The sequence below is a fragment of the Haliotis rubra genome, unplaced genomic scaffold, assembly GCF_003918875.1.
Source record: "Haliotis rubra isolate DU_JTF1 unplaced genomic scaffold, ASM391887v1 Scf471, whole genome shotgun sequence".
NCBI classification, from domain to species: domain Eukaryota; kingdom Metazoa; phylum Mollusca; class Gastropoda; order Lepetellida; family Haliotidae; genus Haliotis; species Haliotis rubra.
Window position 1 is genome coordinate 787,888 of NW_025767159.1, and position 18,198 is coordinate 806,085.

An 18,198-nucleotide genomic window follows, 5' to 3' on the forward strand; every position below is an offset into this window, starting at 1 on the left:
GGTGGTATTAGTGATAATACTGATATGGGGCTATTTATCTCAATGCTGGACAAATATATTTAGTGTACTTGCGTGTAGTGCAGAGATTCGGAACTTTTATGTCAGCGAGGCGTGGCATTGTATGTACATCAAAAGTACCGCTTCCTGACCTCAGTCGAGACTTAATATACGAGCTAGCATGATAATTTCCGCGATCCACGAATCAAGGTTGTCCACGAATTTAGGTTACGCTTCAGTATATGAAATTGATGCTATGTGCATTGTATTCATAGTTTCATATTCATCACTACGGTAAATATTACTGTAACCTGTCTGTGAATAAATTTTACATCTATTGTGAACGTAATGAGATATACTGATAAATATGTGTTGTATAAATAAACAGAATATTTACCTTAACATTAATTTAATAAAAACCTGGGGAAAACCCTTAAAATTGGCATTTACATTAAAAATGTAGATCTATATATTTTGATTATAATCGATAATCATTCACAAGAAGACCTCCGATAATCGATAGTGGATTTGGTTTCCGATTCTCAACACTAATGAAAGCAACCTTGTTGCTAGGCTGAGGACTTTCCTTCTGGGTGTTAGTTGACCTATCTTTGGAACAAAATCTTTCTAATCATCTTAGAGAGTATGGTGACCTGTTTGAAAGTTTATGGTACTGAATGCTAAAGGAAGGCCTAATTATAATGTACAATTAAAAATATGAATTTGTGTGTTAAGTATGTCACACAGAAAATAGAAGGAAATAGAAGGAAAAGTAGGTGAATAGTCTTATCACGTAATGTTCAAGCTGCTAATATTACCAGATTCATTAATAACGAGACGGCAAACTAGATCTACATAAACTGCGCAAATGGGTCCAATGGCACAATTCAGCTGTTGATGTTTGTTATTTACCAAACAAACCATCTTGTAGCAGTAGAGTCTAGTGAAGAAATACTGCAAGGATAAAACGTATGTTTATGCAACAAGGTATCACGAACACGACTGAACATTAATACACATACTGCTGATTTCTCTCATATGTCGAGAGCACACTATGTGCGAAAATGAACGGTACATCGCCATATTCCATCGGCCGTCTGAATGTGCTCCTTTCACGTCCCCAGAGGTGAATTATTTGTCAAGTACTATACGTGGTTGGTGCGGAGCTGGTGAATCTAAGACTTCGAGAGCTCCGCTCTGTGTCTTCCTCGCTATATTTGTTATTGAACCAAAGCAAGCTCTGTTGGGAGCTTGGTAGAACGGCTTGATGGTCTCCCTTGCCTGAAAGGGGCCGGACACACATGGGCGCAGAAGGGGATAAATCAGAGATATAATGAGTAATATGTTTCTTTCAAAATCATAGTTGCGGACTAGATCTAGATCTATAACGGACCATTCACAATTTATGGCTAGTGGGGTCACCTTGGCAGAATTTCAGATTGCAGATGGTGTAAAGACTATTCCAATTTGATTATATTTCTGTGGTATTTACCTAGACATGTAATCATGTAACAACGTCATGTCTTTACCTAGGATATTAAAACATATTTGATTATTTCTCCAGTACCATGTGACATTGTTAGAACAATCTAAAAATTTACTGAGATAAATAGTACACTAAATAGATATATACAGTACAGTTTTAAACTTTAGTATACAGCAAATGCTTATGTGGCAGTGTCATATTTTACATTTTATTTATTTATTTGTGTAAATACGGTATCATTTTTAAACAGTTTGGTTGTGGTAGTTTTATTGGATTAGGTTTCTATTAGAGTATGTTTGGTATTTGTCTCCAGCTTGATTACCCCAAGCTGGACCTGGGCTCCTATTGTATTATTGTGGGAGAGCAGGGTGTTCTATATTGTTCTTAACTCAGAGGGCAAGCTATTCCTTGATCTCTGATTGGTCAGTTTTATGGTGTATGTTTTCTTCTTCTCTAACATCAGCACATTTTAGTCCGTCCACCACATACAGCCGCAGTGGGTTATAATATTAAATGTGTGATGTGAAGGTATGAATGTGTTTTAAGAATATATTGTAAGTCAAATATTGTGTGTTTATAGTCATAATTTTCATGTTTACTGCATCAGCATTTTCATTATAAGTTTATTAGTAATAATTGTAATCTTTTATGAAGTCAGGTGACACACAAGCATGTGTGCCTGCTTAGTGGCCATCTTTGTCGGCCATGTTGTCTACTTGATGGTACATGTAATGTCTGTGCCACTTGAGATACCATATTATTTTAACAACTGTTTATTGTGTATATTTATAAGAATATCACAGTACAGATAATGTTGTGCTGTAAGGTATATGTATATATTTATTATGTAGGTTTGTTTTATAGAGTAATATGTTTTTTTATGATATAAGAATAGGTTAGCGTAATATACTTAATGGTGTGTTATATTACTTATAGATGGACATGCTGTTTCACTAAGGTGGACAATGTAATATCACCTGAGTACCATATATTTGGTAGGTATTTTATCCTTTTAATGTGTTTATATTTCATGTATATATCATTGCCACAGATATGTGTTCCCTATGTGTTCCCTTGATATTGTAATAGTTTGCTGCTGCAGTTAATCCATATAATACCTTTTGTGAACTGCATGTGTTTATTACTTATGTTTATTACTTTCTTGGAATGGATGCAGTTCAATTAATTTGCATTACAATGAATATATTGTGATAGGTTTATATGACCATTATCAGTAATTGTAACTTTTATGTGTAATCTACTATATTAGTACATATGTGATATGACTGTTTTATTGATTATTGTTATTATGTTACAGGGTGAAAACAAAACCAACTATATATATTTGAGAAATAAAGTAGTGGCACAAGTCACAACTCACACCCCAGCAGGCGTTGGTCTACATTGAACAGAACCACCCCTTACCCTGCTACACTTATATGTATTTTTCATGTAACAATGAAGTTCATATCCTCGGAACAGAGTTGACCCTGGGCACAGTTTTTAGGGAATAAACATTGTATATGTGATACAGCGATTACTATGCTCCCTTGCTGTAACCCATGTTTGGTGGTATAAACCTACACCTGTTTATTTGTCATCATTCACTTGATATTTGTCATCATTTACTTCATGAATTAATTAATGAATTTATAACCGGTATAATTAGTGGTAACACTACTCAGATTACCCAACAAAGGTTCCCATTTTAGCATTTCTCGTGTCTGGAGTAAATACTAAACATTATTAATTAAGATATGGCAAAAAGTATTACATGTTATGTAATATGTGCATGGAAGTGTAGCAAGTGGAATTATCTGCTGAGTTAAGAAGAAAAACATCGATCAAAGGATTAACCGATAATGTGTTGATTGATTAATTACTTTTATCTTGCACAGCGGATTTGTCAAAAGGTAGTGTTTATATAATAATAATAATAATAATAATGGAAATGTTAGCGCTAAATCCAACCACTAAGTGGGTGCTCAAAGCGCTACAAAATAATAATAAATATATGTACATATACTGAATACACACACATTCTGTCGTAAAGTGCCTGTATAAAAAAAACATATTTCCTTCCGCCAGTAGGTTGATTGATTGCTCATTGTTGTCTAACTAAATTATTTTTTAAAGAATAGTGGACCTCATGTAAATAGTTATCTGGTGTGCTATCTTTGGTAACCAATGAGACTATACACCACTGTGAAAATTCTGAAACAGTCACGTGACTCACGTGCCTGACTCTGAGGGTGTGGGTTCGGATCCTGGATGGGACTCAACCCCAAAAGTACTAGAATCTGTGAGGTGAGGTGAAATTGGGTTTAACGTCGTGCTTGAGAATATTTCGCTCATATGAGGACGTGCATATAAATTGTACCAAAATTTAGATTCTATTGACGTCTCATTACTGGAATGCTGTCAGTTAAGGGGTACTCTTCTCTAGCCTGTATGTTGTGGAAAACACGTCAATTTCAACCTAAACGGTGCGTACGTCCTGCACGGCTTACGGAAAATCAGCGTCTACGCGCCTTTGGGTATGCTGGAGCTTGGAATGGCCCAAAATGAAGTGGCCAGGTATTTTGGTGTCCATCGAAACATGATCTCATCTCTATGGAGACGTTTTTAACATTATGGGAACACGAGAGGACGCGTGACGTCACGTCAGCAAGACAACCACATTCAGCTGACCCATCTAAAGAATCGATTCCAGACTGCCAGTTTGACTGCTCTGACCATTCCTGGCTTATGTCCAATCAGTTCAAGGACTGTACAGAAATGACAAGGAGCACAACATCCAGCTCCTGCAATAACTCTAATTTTGCTCCAACGTCACCAACATGCTTGACTGACCTGGTGCAGACAGCATCTACGGTACAGGTGACAGATGGCAGCTCAGATGGCAGTGCGCGAGTGTACAGACGGTGAGGAGAACGGTATGCTGACACGTGTGTTGTTCATCATCGACAGTTTGGTGGCGACACCATTATGGCATGGGGAGTAGTGTTGGGAATAGGAGGACATCATTCGACCCAAACAACCTGCAAATACCTCTAATTTTGCTCCAACGTCACCGACAGGCATGACTGACTTGGTGCAGACAGCATCTGACGGTACAGGAGACAAGGTTGGAATGGTGTTTTGTTCACTGACGAGTCGAGATTTCACATGGACAGCTCAGATGGCAGGGCAAGGGTATACAGACGGCGAGATGAGCGGTAAGCTGACGCGTTCGTTGTTCAACGGCGACAGTTTGGTGGCGACAACAGCGTGGTATGGGGAATCATCACATCTCATGGTCAGACACAACTTGTCATTGTCATTGGCAATGTGACAGGTCTGAGATACAGGGCTGAGGTCATTGTGAAGCCGTTCAGTCAAGAATAGAGACGTAACTTCACGTTTCAACAAGATAACTCCGGTCCACATGTCGCTCGTGGTGTGACAGATTTCTTGAGACAGCAGAACATTCCGGTACTCCCCTGACCAGATGTTTCTCCTGACTTGTCCCTTATCGAGCACGCTTGGGGTGAAATTGCGCGACGTTTACGCCAAGGCCAGAATAAGCTATTGACGTTGGCTGAATTGGTATACAAGCGTTGGTTCAGACATAAAACAACATTCCCCAAGCTTTCTTCAATCGCATGTCGTCTGTGCGTCGTCGTTGTCAACCCTGTATCAACGCCAATGGTAGACACACATGATACTGAATTTGTGTAAAAGTTATGTTATTCCAGTAGTATATGTGTAGATAGCACTGACTGGAAAAGCAATAAAGATATGCACTGCATTATATACTCTGCTCCGTTCTCAGTTGTTCGTTGTCTTCAATATCTGTTGTGGCCACCATGAGCCTCCCAAACTGTTCTGCACCGTCTCAGCATGGACTAAATAAGTCTTTTAATTCGACCTTGTGGAATTCTGGCCCATTCCTCTAGCAATGCCTGCGACAGTTGATCCAACGTCTACGTCTAAATCAAAGAATTTATGTAAATATGTTTGGTATCTCTCTAATGTTCAGTAGCTCTGCTGATGTAACACAAATTCCTGAAAAGGCGTTAAAGTATTATTCTATTCTATTCTATTCTATTCTATTCTATTCTATTCTATTCCACAACTTGGAAGGTCATGAAAGCACTGTCATGTTCACGTTCTGAAGACACTGAATAGTGGCATGTGCTGTGTCAGTCCTTGAATTACCTTCTTGGAACAACTCAGTCTGGTGGCCAATGATCGAAACCATGTGAATCCTTAAGATTTCGTCTCTGTACCTAATAGCAGTTACATTGCCCTTAAGGCGCACAAAGTTAGATTTCTGTGAGTAACGCTATGACTCCCCACATCGAGACCACCATATCGGTCAGTCGGGCCAAAACGTCCATTTCGACGTCGATAGACCGTACTCTTCCGTCTCGGCACAGAAGCAAAAAGCCTGGTTCTTCACTGAACCATACACGTCGCCAGTTTCGATTCGACCGTTATTGCACCAGTGGACCAATCGACGTCGATGTAGTAGTCGCAGCACAGGGCCAAAATAGGGTTTTCTGGCTTGAATGCCAACTTTTCGTAAACGATTACGAATGGTTTGCGCCGACACTCTCCTCAAACCAGGCATTGCACTTACAGTTGCAGTTGCTGTGACAGATTCCGCAAATGAAGTACCCGGATGTACCTATCCTGCAGTGGTCATCCGAGGTCTACCTTTCGAGGCCGGTCTTGCATAGAATTGGTTTGCTGATATCGGTCCCACAAACGACATCTGCAACGGCAGATTGACTCCCCAGCCTCTAGACGTGTATTGGCAATGCTTCAATTTACAGAAGTGGGTCGCAGCATAACGATATTCTTTCATTTAGTTAAAAATGCTAATGACGGTCTAAAAGGAAAACGGCCTTATATAGGCAGTGTTCCTGCTCACGTTTCCTCAGAACTGCACGTGCCATATGGCAAGCCGTTTTCACATTTATTAAGAAATTTCACATTTATTAAGAAATACTGATATCTTAAATTATTTTAAAGATAATCTTGAATGAAAATAGAGATATCTTGAATTGAATTGAAGAAATCTCGAATAGAGATAATTATAGATATCTCCATTAAAATTCATTATATCGCGAAATGAATTAAGGATATGTTGAAGCATATTAATGATATATCTTTAAAAAATTTGCTGTGCTGATATGTTGAATTGAATTAAAGATATCTCAAATAGAGATAATGTACTGAAAAATTACTGATATCTTAAATTGTTTTAAAGATGTCTTGAACTGAATTGAATATATCTCGAATTGAATTGGAGATATCGTGAAATGAATTAAAGACATCTTGAATCGAGATATTCAAACGATTTCCAGGTATCTACAAACACATCCGGCTACACATCCGTAAATACTTGAATTGTTGCTCTTATTAAGGACTTCCGCTTATTTTAGATATCTTCAAATACTTCGGTTTGTAAAGTACTGTGGGTAATGTTTATTTGTGTTTTACAGCAGTTGTATCTTGGTAAAATGACTTTGTCCCTTGGTTTCAGTGAATAAGATTTCAAAACTCATACACATCACTGTCCACATGCAATGGACAACCCGTGTTGCACATTGCAGACATTGGACAGTTGCATAGATTTGGCTGTCACATTGCCTCCAGTGTAATTCGGATCCATCGACATTCCGTTGCTGTGGAAGCAGTCCGCATTGGTGGGCGTGGCTTAATGATATCACATTCATCGGAATGCAATTACACAAAAATATATTCAGTGTAACAGTGTAACTCCGTCTTTAATTCTGCATACAATGTAAACAAATTGTTTAGCATTCAACTTCAGTCGGTTGTCTTTCAATCAGTATCTTCGATCAGCAAATCCATGCACTAGATCTGTCGGGGTTCTGTGTTTTGCCACTTTTCTACATAAATCGTAAAATAAGTAGCTCCTCTTCAGCTCACACTTTGATCTGGAAACAAAACATCAAATACATTGATCACCATCAAGAACATGAATGCACTGTAGGGAAGGCAGAATCACTGACAACTGCAAGCATCGCAATTCTCACTATTTGTCATCCAGAGTGTTATTTTGAGTATGGTTGGAAGTATAGAACATCTACTCCAAGAGTGAGTGAGTTTAGTTTTACGCCGCACTCAACAACATTCCAGCTATATGGCGGCGGTCTGTAAATAATCGAGTCTGGACCAGACAATCCAGGGATCAACAGCATGAACATCGATCTACGCAATTGGGAACCGATGACATATGTGTCAGCCCAATCAGCGAGCATGACCACCCGATCCCGTTATTCGCCTCTTACGACAAGCATGGGTTACTGAAGATCAATTCTAACTGTTGTCTATTTTTCGCTATTCATATTCAAAGTCATATATTCAAAGTCACCAATATCGGATGAAACCACCTGTTTTCCTGGGATGCATGAATTCTTCCATGCATACCTCTGATGATTCGACCAAGGGTAGCTTCCCACTGACGTTGTACTACGTATTATACCATGCATCAATTCTGATCGTGATTGACAAATGTCCGGGTTGCAACTTGAACACAGGAGTATGATATATCAGTTTATTCAACTTGAACTCCCGCCTCTCTCTTCCAGGTCGAGTAAGCTTTCGAGAATCCACAATGCTGAAACTACATTAAGGGAAATTTCACCAATACTAGAGCATAGATTGGTTTGAGCAACCTTTCTTCGAGATGGAGAAAAGAGCGATAACTTGTCAAAAGATGCATTATTTATGAACTTTTTAAAATACCAAATCTAATTCATTCGTGCGTCTTTTGTTGAGTGATAAATAATTCTAGTGAATTCACAACATCCACCCTGCTTGGCCCTCCACTCTTCACAACATGCCACCACGTGATAGATGCTCGTGCAGCACGTGCGTTTTTCAGTGTGGATCTACACAGTGTTTGTTCTCCTACACTCCACTCAGTACTGAGTTGATATGTGTTAATTTCGTAAAGGGCCACAGACCCATGATAGACATTGTGGTACATATATTTGTTGTATACAGAGAGCTTGAAATGATGGCTCGCAATTATAATAGGTGTATTTATACATGAGTAACAGCTTTTACAAAATATATGCATTTAAGTGTTTGTACTCCACTCAGTACTACAAACAACACAACAGTTACATGTTATGTCATGTGCGGTGTACTCCTGAGAATACTCCTCCACCGTCCATGCCATTTGAAAACCCTATCAGGAATTTCCCGATTTGCAGCAACACTCGCCCCTCCTGATCTCAAACTGTGCAAACCATAGCATTTAATGTCAGGCACATATGGTTTAAAGGCCTCAATAAACACTTCTCAGCCGAGTATAAGACATTGGTTTGTTATCTGATCTAAAACAATAACTTTCTTTTTGTTTTGCACATATTCCTAAACACAAAGAAATCAGAGTCAGCGTTTTGCAAAATTAAGATACTTCCAAATACCTTTCCAAGCACTTTACGGGACACATTTTGTATTGGTTCTACTCAATAACCAGCCAGTCTCCATCCCGAAACACATCTGTTTTGAACTCTCGATGAAAACTGTCATATAAGCATCGTTGTAGATGAGATCGTCATATTTCACTTTCAGTAATTCAGGGAAGGTAAGAAATCAGCAAAAGCAAGAAGTCACATAGATACAATACTCAAATTATATACATTAGGCTCACACATTATATCATTAAACATCTTTTCAAGCAATTTAACGTGACAGTCTCCTTTTCTCCACAGGTTTCGCTAATTTTCGCTTGGCAGCTTCTAATACATTAACAACTAGAGCATTATCAGTAGGAGATGATTTAAGAAATACAGCTCGCTGGGTGGCCTAGTGGTTAAGCGTTGGCTCGTCACGCCGAAGACCCGGGTTCGAATCCCCACATGGGTACAATGTGTGAAGCCCATTTCTGGTGTCCCCTGCCGTGATGTTGCTGGAATATTGCTAAAAGCGGCGTAAAACCAAAACTCAGTCAGTCTACCACAATGTATAGTGTAATAAAGCACACTTTCGCCCTGAACTATTATAGTTAAAGTATGATGACGCTTGCGTAAACATTGCGAACGTTACCGTGTCGCTGAAAACGTGTGAGTCGAATTGACACATTTTAACCGTCGTAAAACATAAATGTAATGTTTCCTCTAGTGATGTTAGCTGCGTGAAGCAACAAATAAATATAACTCTCACGACCATACGCCTTGGTCATTTTTTGACTGGACCAGCACAGGCTGCAACATATTTGGTAGGTATTTTATCCTTTTAATGTGTTTATATTTCATGTATATATCATTGCCACAGATATGTGTTCCCTATGTATTGTAATAGTTTGCTGCTGCAATTAATCCATATAATACCTTTTGTGAACTGCATGTGTTTATTACTTATGTTTATTACTTTCTTGGAATGGATGCAGTTCAAGTAATTTGCATTACAATGAATATATTGTGATAGGTTTATATGACCATTATCAGTAATTGTAACTTTTATGTGTAATCTACTATATTAGTACATATGTGATATGACTGTTTTATTGATTATTGTTATTATGTTACAGGGTGAAAACAAAACCAACTATATATATATTTGAGAAATAAAGTAGTGGCACAAGTCACAACTCACACCCCAGCAGGCGTTGGTCTTCATTGAACAGAATCACCCCTTACCCTGCTACACTTATATGTATTTTTCATGTAACAATGAAGTTCATATCCTCGGAACAGAGTTGACCCTGGGCACAGTTTTTAGGGAATAAACATTGTATATGTGATACAGCGATTACTATGCTCCCTTGCTGTAACCCATGTTTGGTGGTATAAACCTACACCTGTTTATTTGTCATCATTCACTTGATGTTTGTCATCATTTACTTCATGAATTAATTAATTAATTTATAACCGGTATAATTAGTGGTAACACTACTCAGATTACCCAACAAAGGTTCCCATTTAGCATTTCTCGTGTCTGGAGTAAATACTAAACATTATTAATTAAGATATGGCAAAAAGTATTACATGTTATGTAATATGTGCATGGAAGTGTAGCTAGTGGAATTATCTGCTGAGTTAAGAAGAAAAACATCGATCAAAGGATTAACCGATAATGTGTTGATTGATTAATTACTTTTATCTTGCACAGCGGATTTGTCAAAAGGTAGTGTTTATATAATAATAATAATAATATGGAAATGTTAGCGCTAAATCCAACCACTAAGTGGGTGCTCAAAGCGCTACAAAATAATAATAAATATATGTACATATACTGAATACACACACATTCTGTCGTAAAGTGCCTGTATAAAAAAAACATATTTCCTTCCGCCAGTAGGTTGATTGATTGCTCATTGTTGTCTAACTAAATTATTTTTTAAAGAATAGTGGACCTCATGTAAATAGTTATCTGGTGTGCTATCTTTGGTAACCAATGAGACTATACACCACTGTGAAAATTCTGAAACAGTCACGTGACTCACGTGCCTGACTCTGAGGGTGTGGGTTCGGATCCTGGATGGGACTCAACCCCAAAAGTACTAGAATCTGTGAGGTGAGGTGAAATTGGGTTTAACGTCGTGCTTGAGAATATTTCGCTCATATGAGGACGTGCATATAAATTGTACCAAAATTTAGATTCTATTGACGTCTCATTACTGGAATGCTGTCAGTTAAGGGGTACTCTTCTCTAGCCTGTATGTTGTGGAAAACACGTCAATTTCAACCTAAACGGTGCGTACGTCCTGCACGGCTTACGGAAAATCAGGGTCTACGCGCCTTTGGGTATGCTGGAGCTTGGAATGGCCCAAAATGAAGTGGCCAGGTATTTTGGTGTCCATCGAAACATGATCTCATCTCTATGGAGACGTTTTAACATTATGGGAACACGAGAGGACGCGTGACGTCACGTCAGCAAGACAACCACATTCAGCTGACCCATCTAAAGAATCGATTCCAGACTGCCAGTTTGACTGCTCTGACCATTCCTGGCTTATGTCCAATCAGTTCAAGGACTGTACAGAAATGACAAGGAGCACAACATCCAGCTCCTGCAATAACTCTAATTTTGCTCCAACATCACCAACATGCTTGACTGACCTGGTGCAGACAGCATCTACGGTACAGGTGACAGATGGCAGCTCAGATGGCAGTGCGCGAGTGTACAGACGGTGAGGAGAACGGTATGCTGACACGTGTGTTGTTCAACATCGACAGTTTGGTGGCGACACCATTATGGCATGGGGAGTAGTGTTGGGAATAGGAGGACATCATTCGACCCAAACAACCTGCAATACCTCTAGTTTTGCTCCAACGTCACCGACAGGCATGACTGACTTGGTGCAGACAGCATCTGACAGTACAGGAGACAAGGTTGGAATGGTGTTTTGTTCACTGACGAGTCGAGATTTCACATGGACAGCTCAGATGGCAGGGCAAGGGTGTACAGAGGGCGAGATGAGCGGTAAGCTGACGCGTTCGTTGTTCAACGGCGACAGTTTGGTGGCGACAACAGCGTGGTATGGGGAATCATCACATCTCATGGTCAGACACAACTTGTCATTGTCATTGGCAATGTGACAGGTCTGAGATACAGGGCTGAGGTCATTGTGAAGCCGTTCAGTCAAGAATAGAGACGTAACTTCACGTTTCAACAAGATAACTCCGGTCCACATGTCGCTCGTGGTGTGACAGATTTCTTGAGACAGCAGAACATTCCGGTACTCCCCTGACCAGATGTTTCTCCTGACTTGTCCCTTATCGAGCACGCTTGGGGTGAAATTGCGCGACGTTTACGCCAAGGCCAGAATAAGCTATTGACGTTGGCTGAATTGGTATACAAGCGTTGGTTCAGACATAAAACAACATTCCCCAAGCTTTCTTCAATCGCATGTCGTCTGTGCGTCGTCGTTGTCAACCCTGTATCAACGGCAATGGTGGACACACATGATACTGAATTTGTGTAAAAGTTATGTTATTCCAGTAGTATATGTGTAGATGGCACCGACTGGAAAAGCAATAAAGATATGCACTGCATTATATACTCTGCTCCGTTCCCAGTTGTTCGTTGTCTTCAATATCTGTTGTGGCCACCATGAGCCTCCCAAACTGTTCTGCACCGTCTCAGCATGGACTAAATAAGTCTTTGAATTCGACCTCCTCTTGCAATGCCTGCGACAGTTGATCCAACGTCTACGTCTAAATCAAAGAATTTATGTAAATATGTTTGGTATCTCTCTAATGTTCAGTAGCTCTGCTGATGTAACACAAATTCCTGAAAAGGCATTAAAGTATTATTCTATTCTATTCTATTCCACAACTTGGAAGGTCATGAAAGCACTGTCATGTTCACGTTCTGAAGACACTGAATAGTGGCATGTGCTGTGTCAGTCCTTGAATTACCTTCTTGGAACAACTCAGTCTGGTGGCCAATGATCGAAACCATGTGAATCCTTAAGATTTCGTCTCTGTACCTAATAGCAGTTACATTGCCCTTAAGGCGCACAAAGTTAGATTTCTGTGAGTAACGCTATGACTCCCCACATCGAGACCACCATATCGGTCAGTCGGGCCAAAACGTCCATTTCGACGTCGATAGACCGTACTCTTCCGTCTCGGCACTGAAGCAAAAAGCCTGGTTCTTCACTGAACCATACACGTCGCCAGTTTCGATTCGACCGTTATTGCACCAGTGGACCAATCGACGTCGATGTAGTAGTCGCAGCACAGGGCCAAAATAGGGTTTTCTGGCTTGAATGCCAACTTTTCGTAAACGATTACGAATGGTTTGCGCCGACACTCTCCTCAAACCAGGCATTGCACTTACAGTTGCAGTTGCTGTGACAGTTAGATTCCGCAAATGAAGTACCCGGATGTACCTATCCTGCAGTGGTCATCCGAGGTCTACCTTTCGAGGCCGGTCTTGCATAGAATTGGTTTGCTGATATCGGTCCCACAAACGACATCTGCAACGGCAGATTGACTCCCAGCCTCCAGACGTGTATTGGCAATGCTTTAATTTACAGAAGTGGGTCGCAGCATAACGATATTCTTTCATTTAGTTAAAAATGCTAATGACGGTCTAAAGGAAAACGGCCTTATATAGGCAGTGTTCCTGCTCACGTTTCCTCCGAACTGCACGTGCCATATGGCAAGCCGTTTTCACATTTATTAAGAAATTTCACATTTATTAAGAAATACTGATATCTTAAATTATTTTAAAGATAATCTTGAATGAAAATAGAGATATCTTGAATTGAATTGAAGAAATCTCGAATAGAGATAATTAAAGATATCTCCATTAAAATTCATTATATCGCGAAATGAATTAAGGATATGTTGAAGCATATTAATGATATATCTTTAAAAAATTTGCTGTGCTGATATGTTGAATTGAATTAAAGATATCTCAAATAGAGATAATGTACTGAAAAATTACTGATATCTTATATTGTTTTAAAGATGTCTTGAACTGAATTGAATATATCTCGAATTGAATTGGAGATATCGTGAAATGAATTAAAGACATCTTGAATCGAGATATTCAAACGATTTCCAGGTATCTACAAACACTTCCGGCTACACATCCGTAAATACTTGAATTGTTTCTCTTATTAAGGACTTCCGCTTATTTTAGATATCTTCAAATACTTCGGTTTGTAAAGTACTGTGGGTAATGTTTATTTGTGTTTTACAGCAGTTGTATCTTGGTAAAATGACTTTGTCCCTTGGTTTCAGTGAATAAGATTTCAAAACTCATACACATCACTGTCCAAATGCAATGGACAACCCGTGTTGCACATTGCAGACATTGGACAGTTGCATAGATTTGGCTGTCACATTGCCTCCAGTGTAATTCGGATCCATCGACATTCCGTTGCTGTGGAAGCAGTCCGCATTGGTGGGCGTGGCTTAATGATATATGTTCACATTCATCGGAATGCAATTACACAAAAATATATTCAGTGTAACAGTGTAACTCCGTCTTTAATTCTGCATACAATGTAAACAAATTGTTTAGCATTCAACTTCAGTCGGTTGTCTTTCAATCAGTATCTTCGATCAGCAAATCCATGCACTAGATCTGTCGGGGTTCTGTGTTTGCCACTTTTCTACATAAATCGTAAAAATAAGTAGCTCCTCTTCAGCTCACACTTTGATCTGGAAACAAAACATCAAATACATTGATCACCATCAAGAACATGAATGCCACTGTAGGGAAGGCAGAATCACTGACAACTGCAAGCATCGCAATTCTCACTATTTGTCATCCAGAGTGTTATTTTGAGTATGGTTGGAAGTATAGAACATCTACTCCAAGAGTGAGTGAGTTTAGTTTTACGCCGCACTCAACAACATTCCAGCTATATGGCGGCGGTCTGTAAATAATCGAGTCTGGACCAGACAATCCAGGGATCAACAGCATGAACATCGATCTACGCAATTGGGAACCGATGACATATGTGTCAGCCCAATCAGCGAGCATGACCACCCGATCCCGTTATTCGCCTCTTACGACAAGCATGGGTTACTGAAGATCAATTCTAACTGTTGTCTATTTTTCGCTATTCATATTCAAAGTCATATATTCAAAGTCACCAATATCGGATGAAACCACCTGTTTTCCTGGGATGCATGAATTCTTCCATGCATACCTCTGATGATTCGACCAAGGGTAGCTTCCCACTGACGTTGTACTACGTATTATACCATGCATCAATTCTGATCGTGATTGACAAATGTCGGGTTGCAACTTGAACACAGGAGTATGATATATCAGTTTATTCATCTTGAACTCCCGCCTCTCTCTTCCAGGTCGAGTAAGCTTTCGAGAATCCACAATGCTGAAACTACATTAAGGGAAATTTCACCAATACTAGAGCATAGATTGGTTTGAGCAACCTTTCTTCGAGATGGAGAAAAGAGCGATAACTTGTCAAAAGATGCATTATTTATGAACTTTTTAAAATACCAAATCTAATTCATTCGTGCGTCTTTTGTTGAGTGATAAATAATTCTAGTGAATTCACAACATCCACCCTGCTTGGCCCTCCACTCTTCACAACATGCCACCACGTGATAGATGCTCGTGCAGCACGTGCGTTTTTCAGTGTGGATCTACACAGTGTTTGTTCTCCTACACTCCACTCAGTACTGAGTTGATATGTGTTAATTTCGTAAAGGGGCCACAGACCCATGATAGACATTGTGGTACATATATTTGTTGTATACAGAGAGCTTGAAATGATGGCTCGCAATTATAATAGGTGTATTTATACATAAGTAACAGCTTTTACAAAATATATGCATTTAAGTGTTTGTACTCCACTCAGTACTACAAACAACACAACAGTTACATGTTATGTCATGTGCGGTGTACTCCTGAGAATACTCCTCCACCGTCCATGCCATTTGAAAACCCTATCAGGAATTTCCCGATTTGCAGCAACACTCGCCCCTCCTGATCTCAAACTGTGCAAACCATAGCATTTAATGTCAGGCACATATGGTTTAAAGGCCTCAATAAACACTTCTCGTAGCCGAGTATAAGACATTGGTTTGTTATCTGATCTAAAACAATAACTTTCTTTTGTTTTGCACATATTCCTAAACACAAAGAAATCAGAGTCAGCGTTTTTGCAAAATGAAGATACTTCCAAATACCTTTCCAAGCACTTTACGGGACACATTTTTGTATTGGTTCTACCAATAACCAGCCAGTCTCCATCCCGAAACACATCTGTTTTGAACTCTCGATGAAAACTGTCATATAAGCATCGTTGTAGATGAGATCGTCATATTTCACTTTCAGTAATTCAGGGGAAGGTAAGAAATCAGCAAAAGCAAGAAGTCACATAGATACAATACTCAAATTATATACATTAGGCTCACACATTATATCATTAAACATCTTTTCAAGCAATTCTAACGTGACAGTCTCCTTTTTCTCCACAGGTTTCGCTAATTTTCGCTTGGCAGCTTCTAATACATTAACAACTAGAGCATTATCAGTAGGAGATGATTTAAGAAATACAGCTCGCTCTACCACAATGTGGGGCGGTGGGGTGGCCTAGTGGTTAAGCGTTGGCTCGTCACGCCGAAGACCCGGGTTCGAATCCCCACATGGGTACAATGTGTGAAGCCCATTTCTGGTGTCCCCGCCGTGATGTTGCTGGAATATTGCTAAAAGCGGCGTAAAAACAAAACTCAGTCAGTCTCAGTCTACCACAATGTATAGTGTAATAAAGCACACTTTCGCCCTGAACTATTATAGTTAAAGTATGATGACGCTTGCGTAAACATTGCGAACGTTACCGTGTCGCTGAAAACGTGTGAGTCGAATTGACACATTTTAACCGTCGTAAAACATAAATGTAATGTTTCCTCTAGTGATGTTAGCTGCGTGAAGCAACTGCAAACCAAGAAACGGGATGCAACGGAGAAGTTTACTGTAGGAGGCCGTACGAGGCGATGACAACTGACATGCATCGTGACGTCGCTTACATTGTGACGTAATGTAAAATGGTTTGATTACGAGGGGGCAGACTAGAATGGCGCAGTGACGGGATAACGTCATTCAATTGTTACGTCATCAAAAAACTATACCTTTGTCAGATAATGTTTGTTTTTTTCGATTGTTCTAACAGCTAGGCATCTTTGAAAGCCCAATAATATTATGAAAGTGTCTAATGCTATGATAGGCATTTTTCACCAGCGAAAAAGATTCTGATCGTTGTATCACGGATCAAAGGTATACAGCGCTATGCAAGGGACTTAAAGGTAACACAGTGGACATACCGTTAGTAATCGCCCATTCTTTCCATGCACGGAGATCATACTCGTACTTTTTGCACGCGTACATTTTGCACGTGGACGACGCTCTAGCATGAGACAAAAGAACCGGCAATCTCCAGCTAGCTGTCTCACACTCGGCGGTAGCGTCCCTATCTCCTCGGAAAACACGTGCAAAAATACATCTGTAAACACAAAATTCAATACTGAACACAAAAGCGCCAACATTTGGAAATTGTATATTGCTTATACTAAACAAACCATTTCCTTGTCTACTAGGCACATATGCCTCTTTACAAGTGGGTAAGTACACATTGTCCTTCACTTGTGAAATGAACGAACCCTGGGACACAATAAAGGCCAAAAGTTTGCAGAATACCACTGAGGTACTATCAATGTGGCCTCTAGCCAAATGGTTTAACACCCTGGCCACTAAATGCATCTGCATCGAATTATATAAAAATCATACTCACGTTTCATATAGATTCCAACTGTAACCATATCCACTGTATAAATCCATTAAGAAAGTTTACATTTTCCTATCAACATCCACCCTGCTTGGCCCTCGATGATCCACTCTCCACAACATGCCACCACGTGACAGATGCTCGTGCAGTACGTGCGTTATTCAGTGTGGAACTGCACAGTGTTTGTGTATGTGTATGAACATATTTGGCCTTCGGGCTGATATGACTGGCGAAAGGAAAAAGATTGTCATATAATAACCTCTTAATATATATCACTCGTACTATCTATAGTCGTACTTGCTGGAGCGAAATGTAACAAAAACCTGTGTCAATGATGATGAAATCGATATTATGACTTTAATGTAACCGAAAAGTGTTTGCATTTTGTGAAATAATAAAATATGCTTCACAGAGGTCCACGTCCGACAAATTCCGACAAATCATAGGCCGCTAATATATTACATTCAGT

At 39.6% G+C, this 18,198-nt stretch overlaps 1 protein-coding gene and 1 long non-coding RNA gene across 3 annotated transcripts in view; both read right to left on the reverse strand.

The window, feature by feature from the left end:
• Positions 1-1,222, reverse strand: part of LOC124290705 (short-chain specific acyl-CoA dehydrogenase, mitochondrial-like) — a 48,199-nt gene extending 46,977 nt beyond the window's left edge. The window contains exon 1 of one of the 2 annotated variants that reach the window (XM_046727510.1): positions 1,020-1,222. In XM_046727510.1, coding sequence (XP_046583466.1) covers positions 1,020-1,080 — 61 coding nt within the window. In that variant the 5' untranslated portion in view covers positions 1,081-1,222. Of the gene's footprint in view, positions 1-815; positions 982-1,019 lie in introns of those variants that run through there. The other variant, XM_046727509.1, reaches the window with a different exon arrangement.
• Positions 1,223-14,438: 13,216 nt separating this feature from the next.
• On the reverse strand, positions 14,439-17,416 carry LOC124290707. The gene is made up of 2 exons (XR_006902011.1): positions 17,269-17,416; positions 14,439-14,631 (listed from the first exon to the last, which is right to left on the reverse strand). It is a non-coding gene; the product is annotated as an uncharacterized LOC124290707 (long non-coding RNA).
• Between the last annotated feature and the right edge of the window lie 782 nt (positions 17,417-18,198).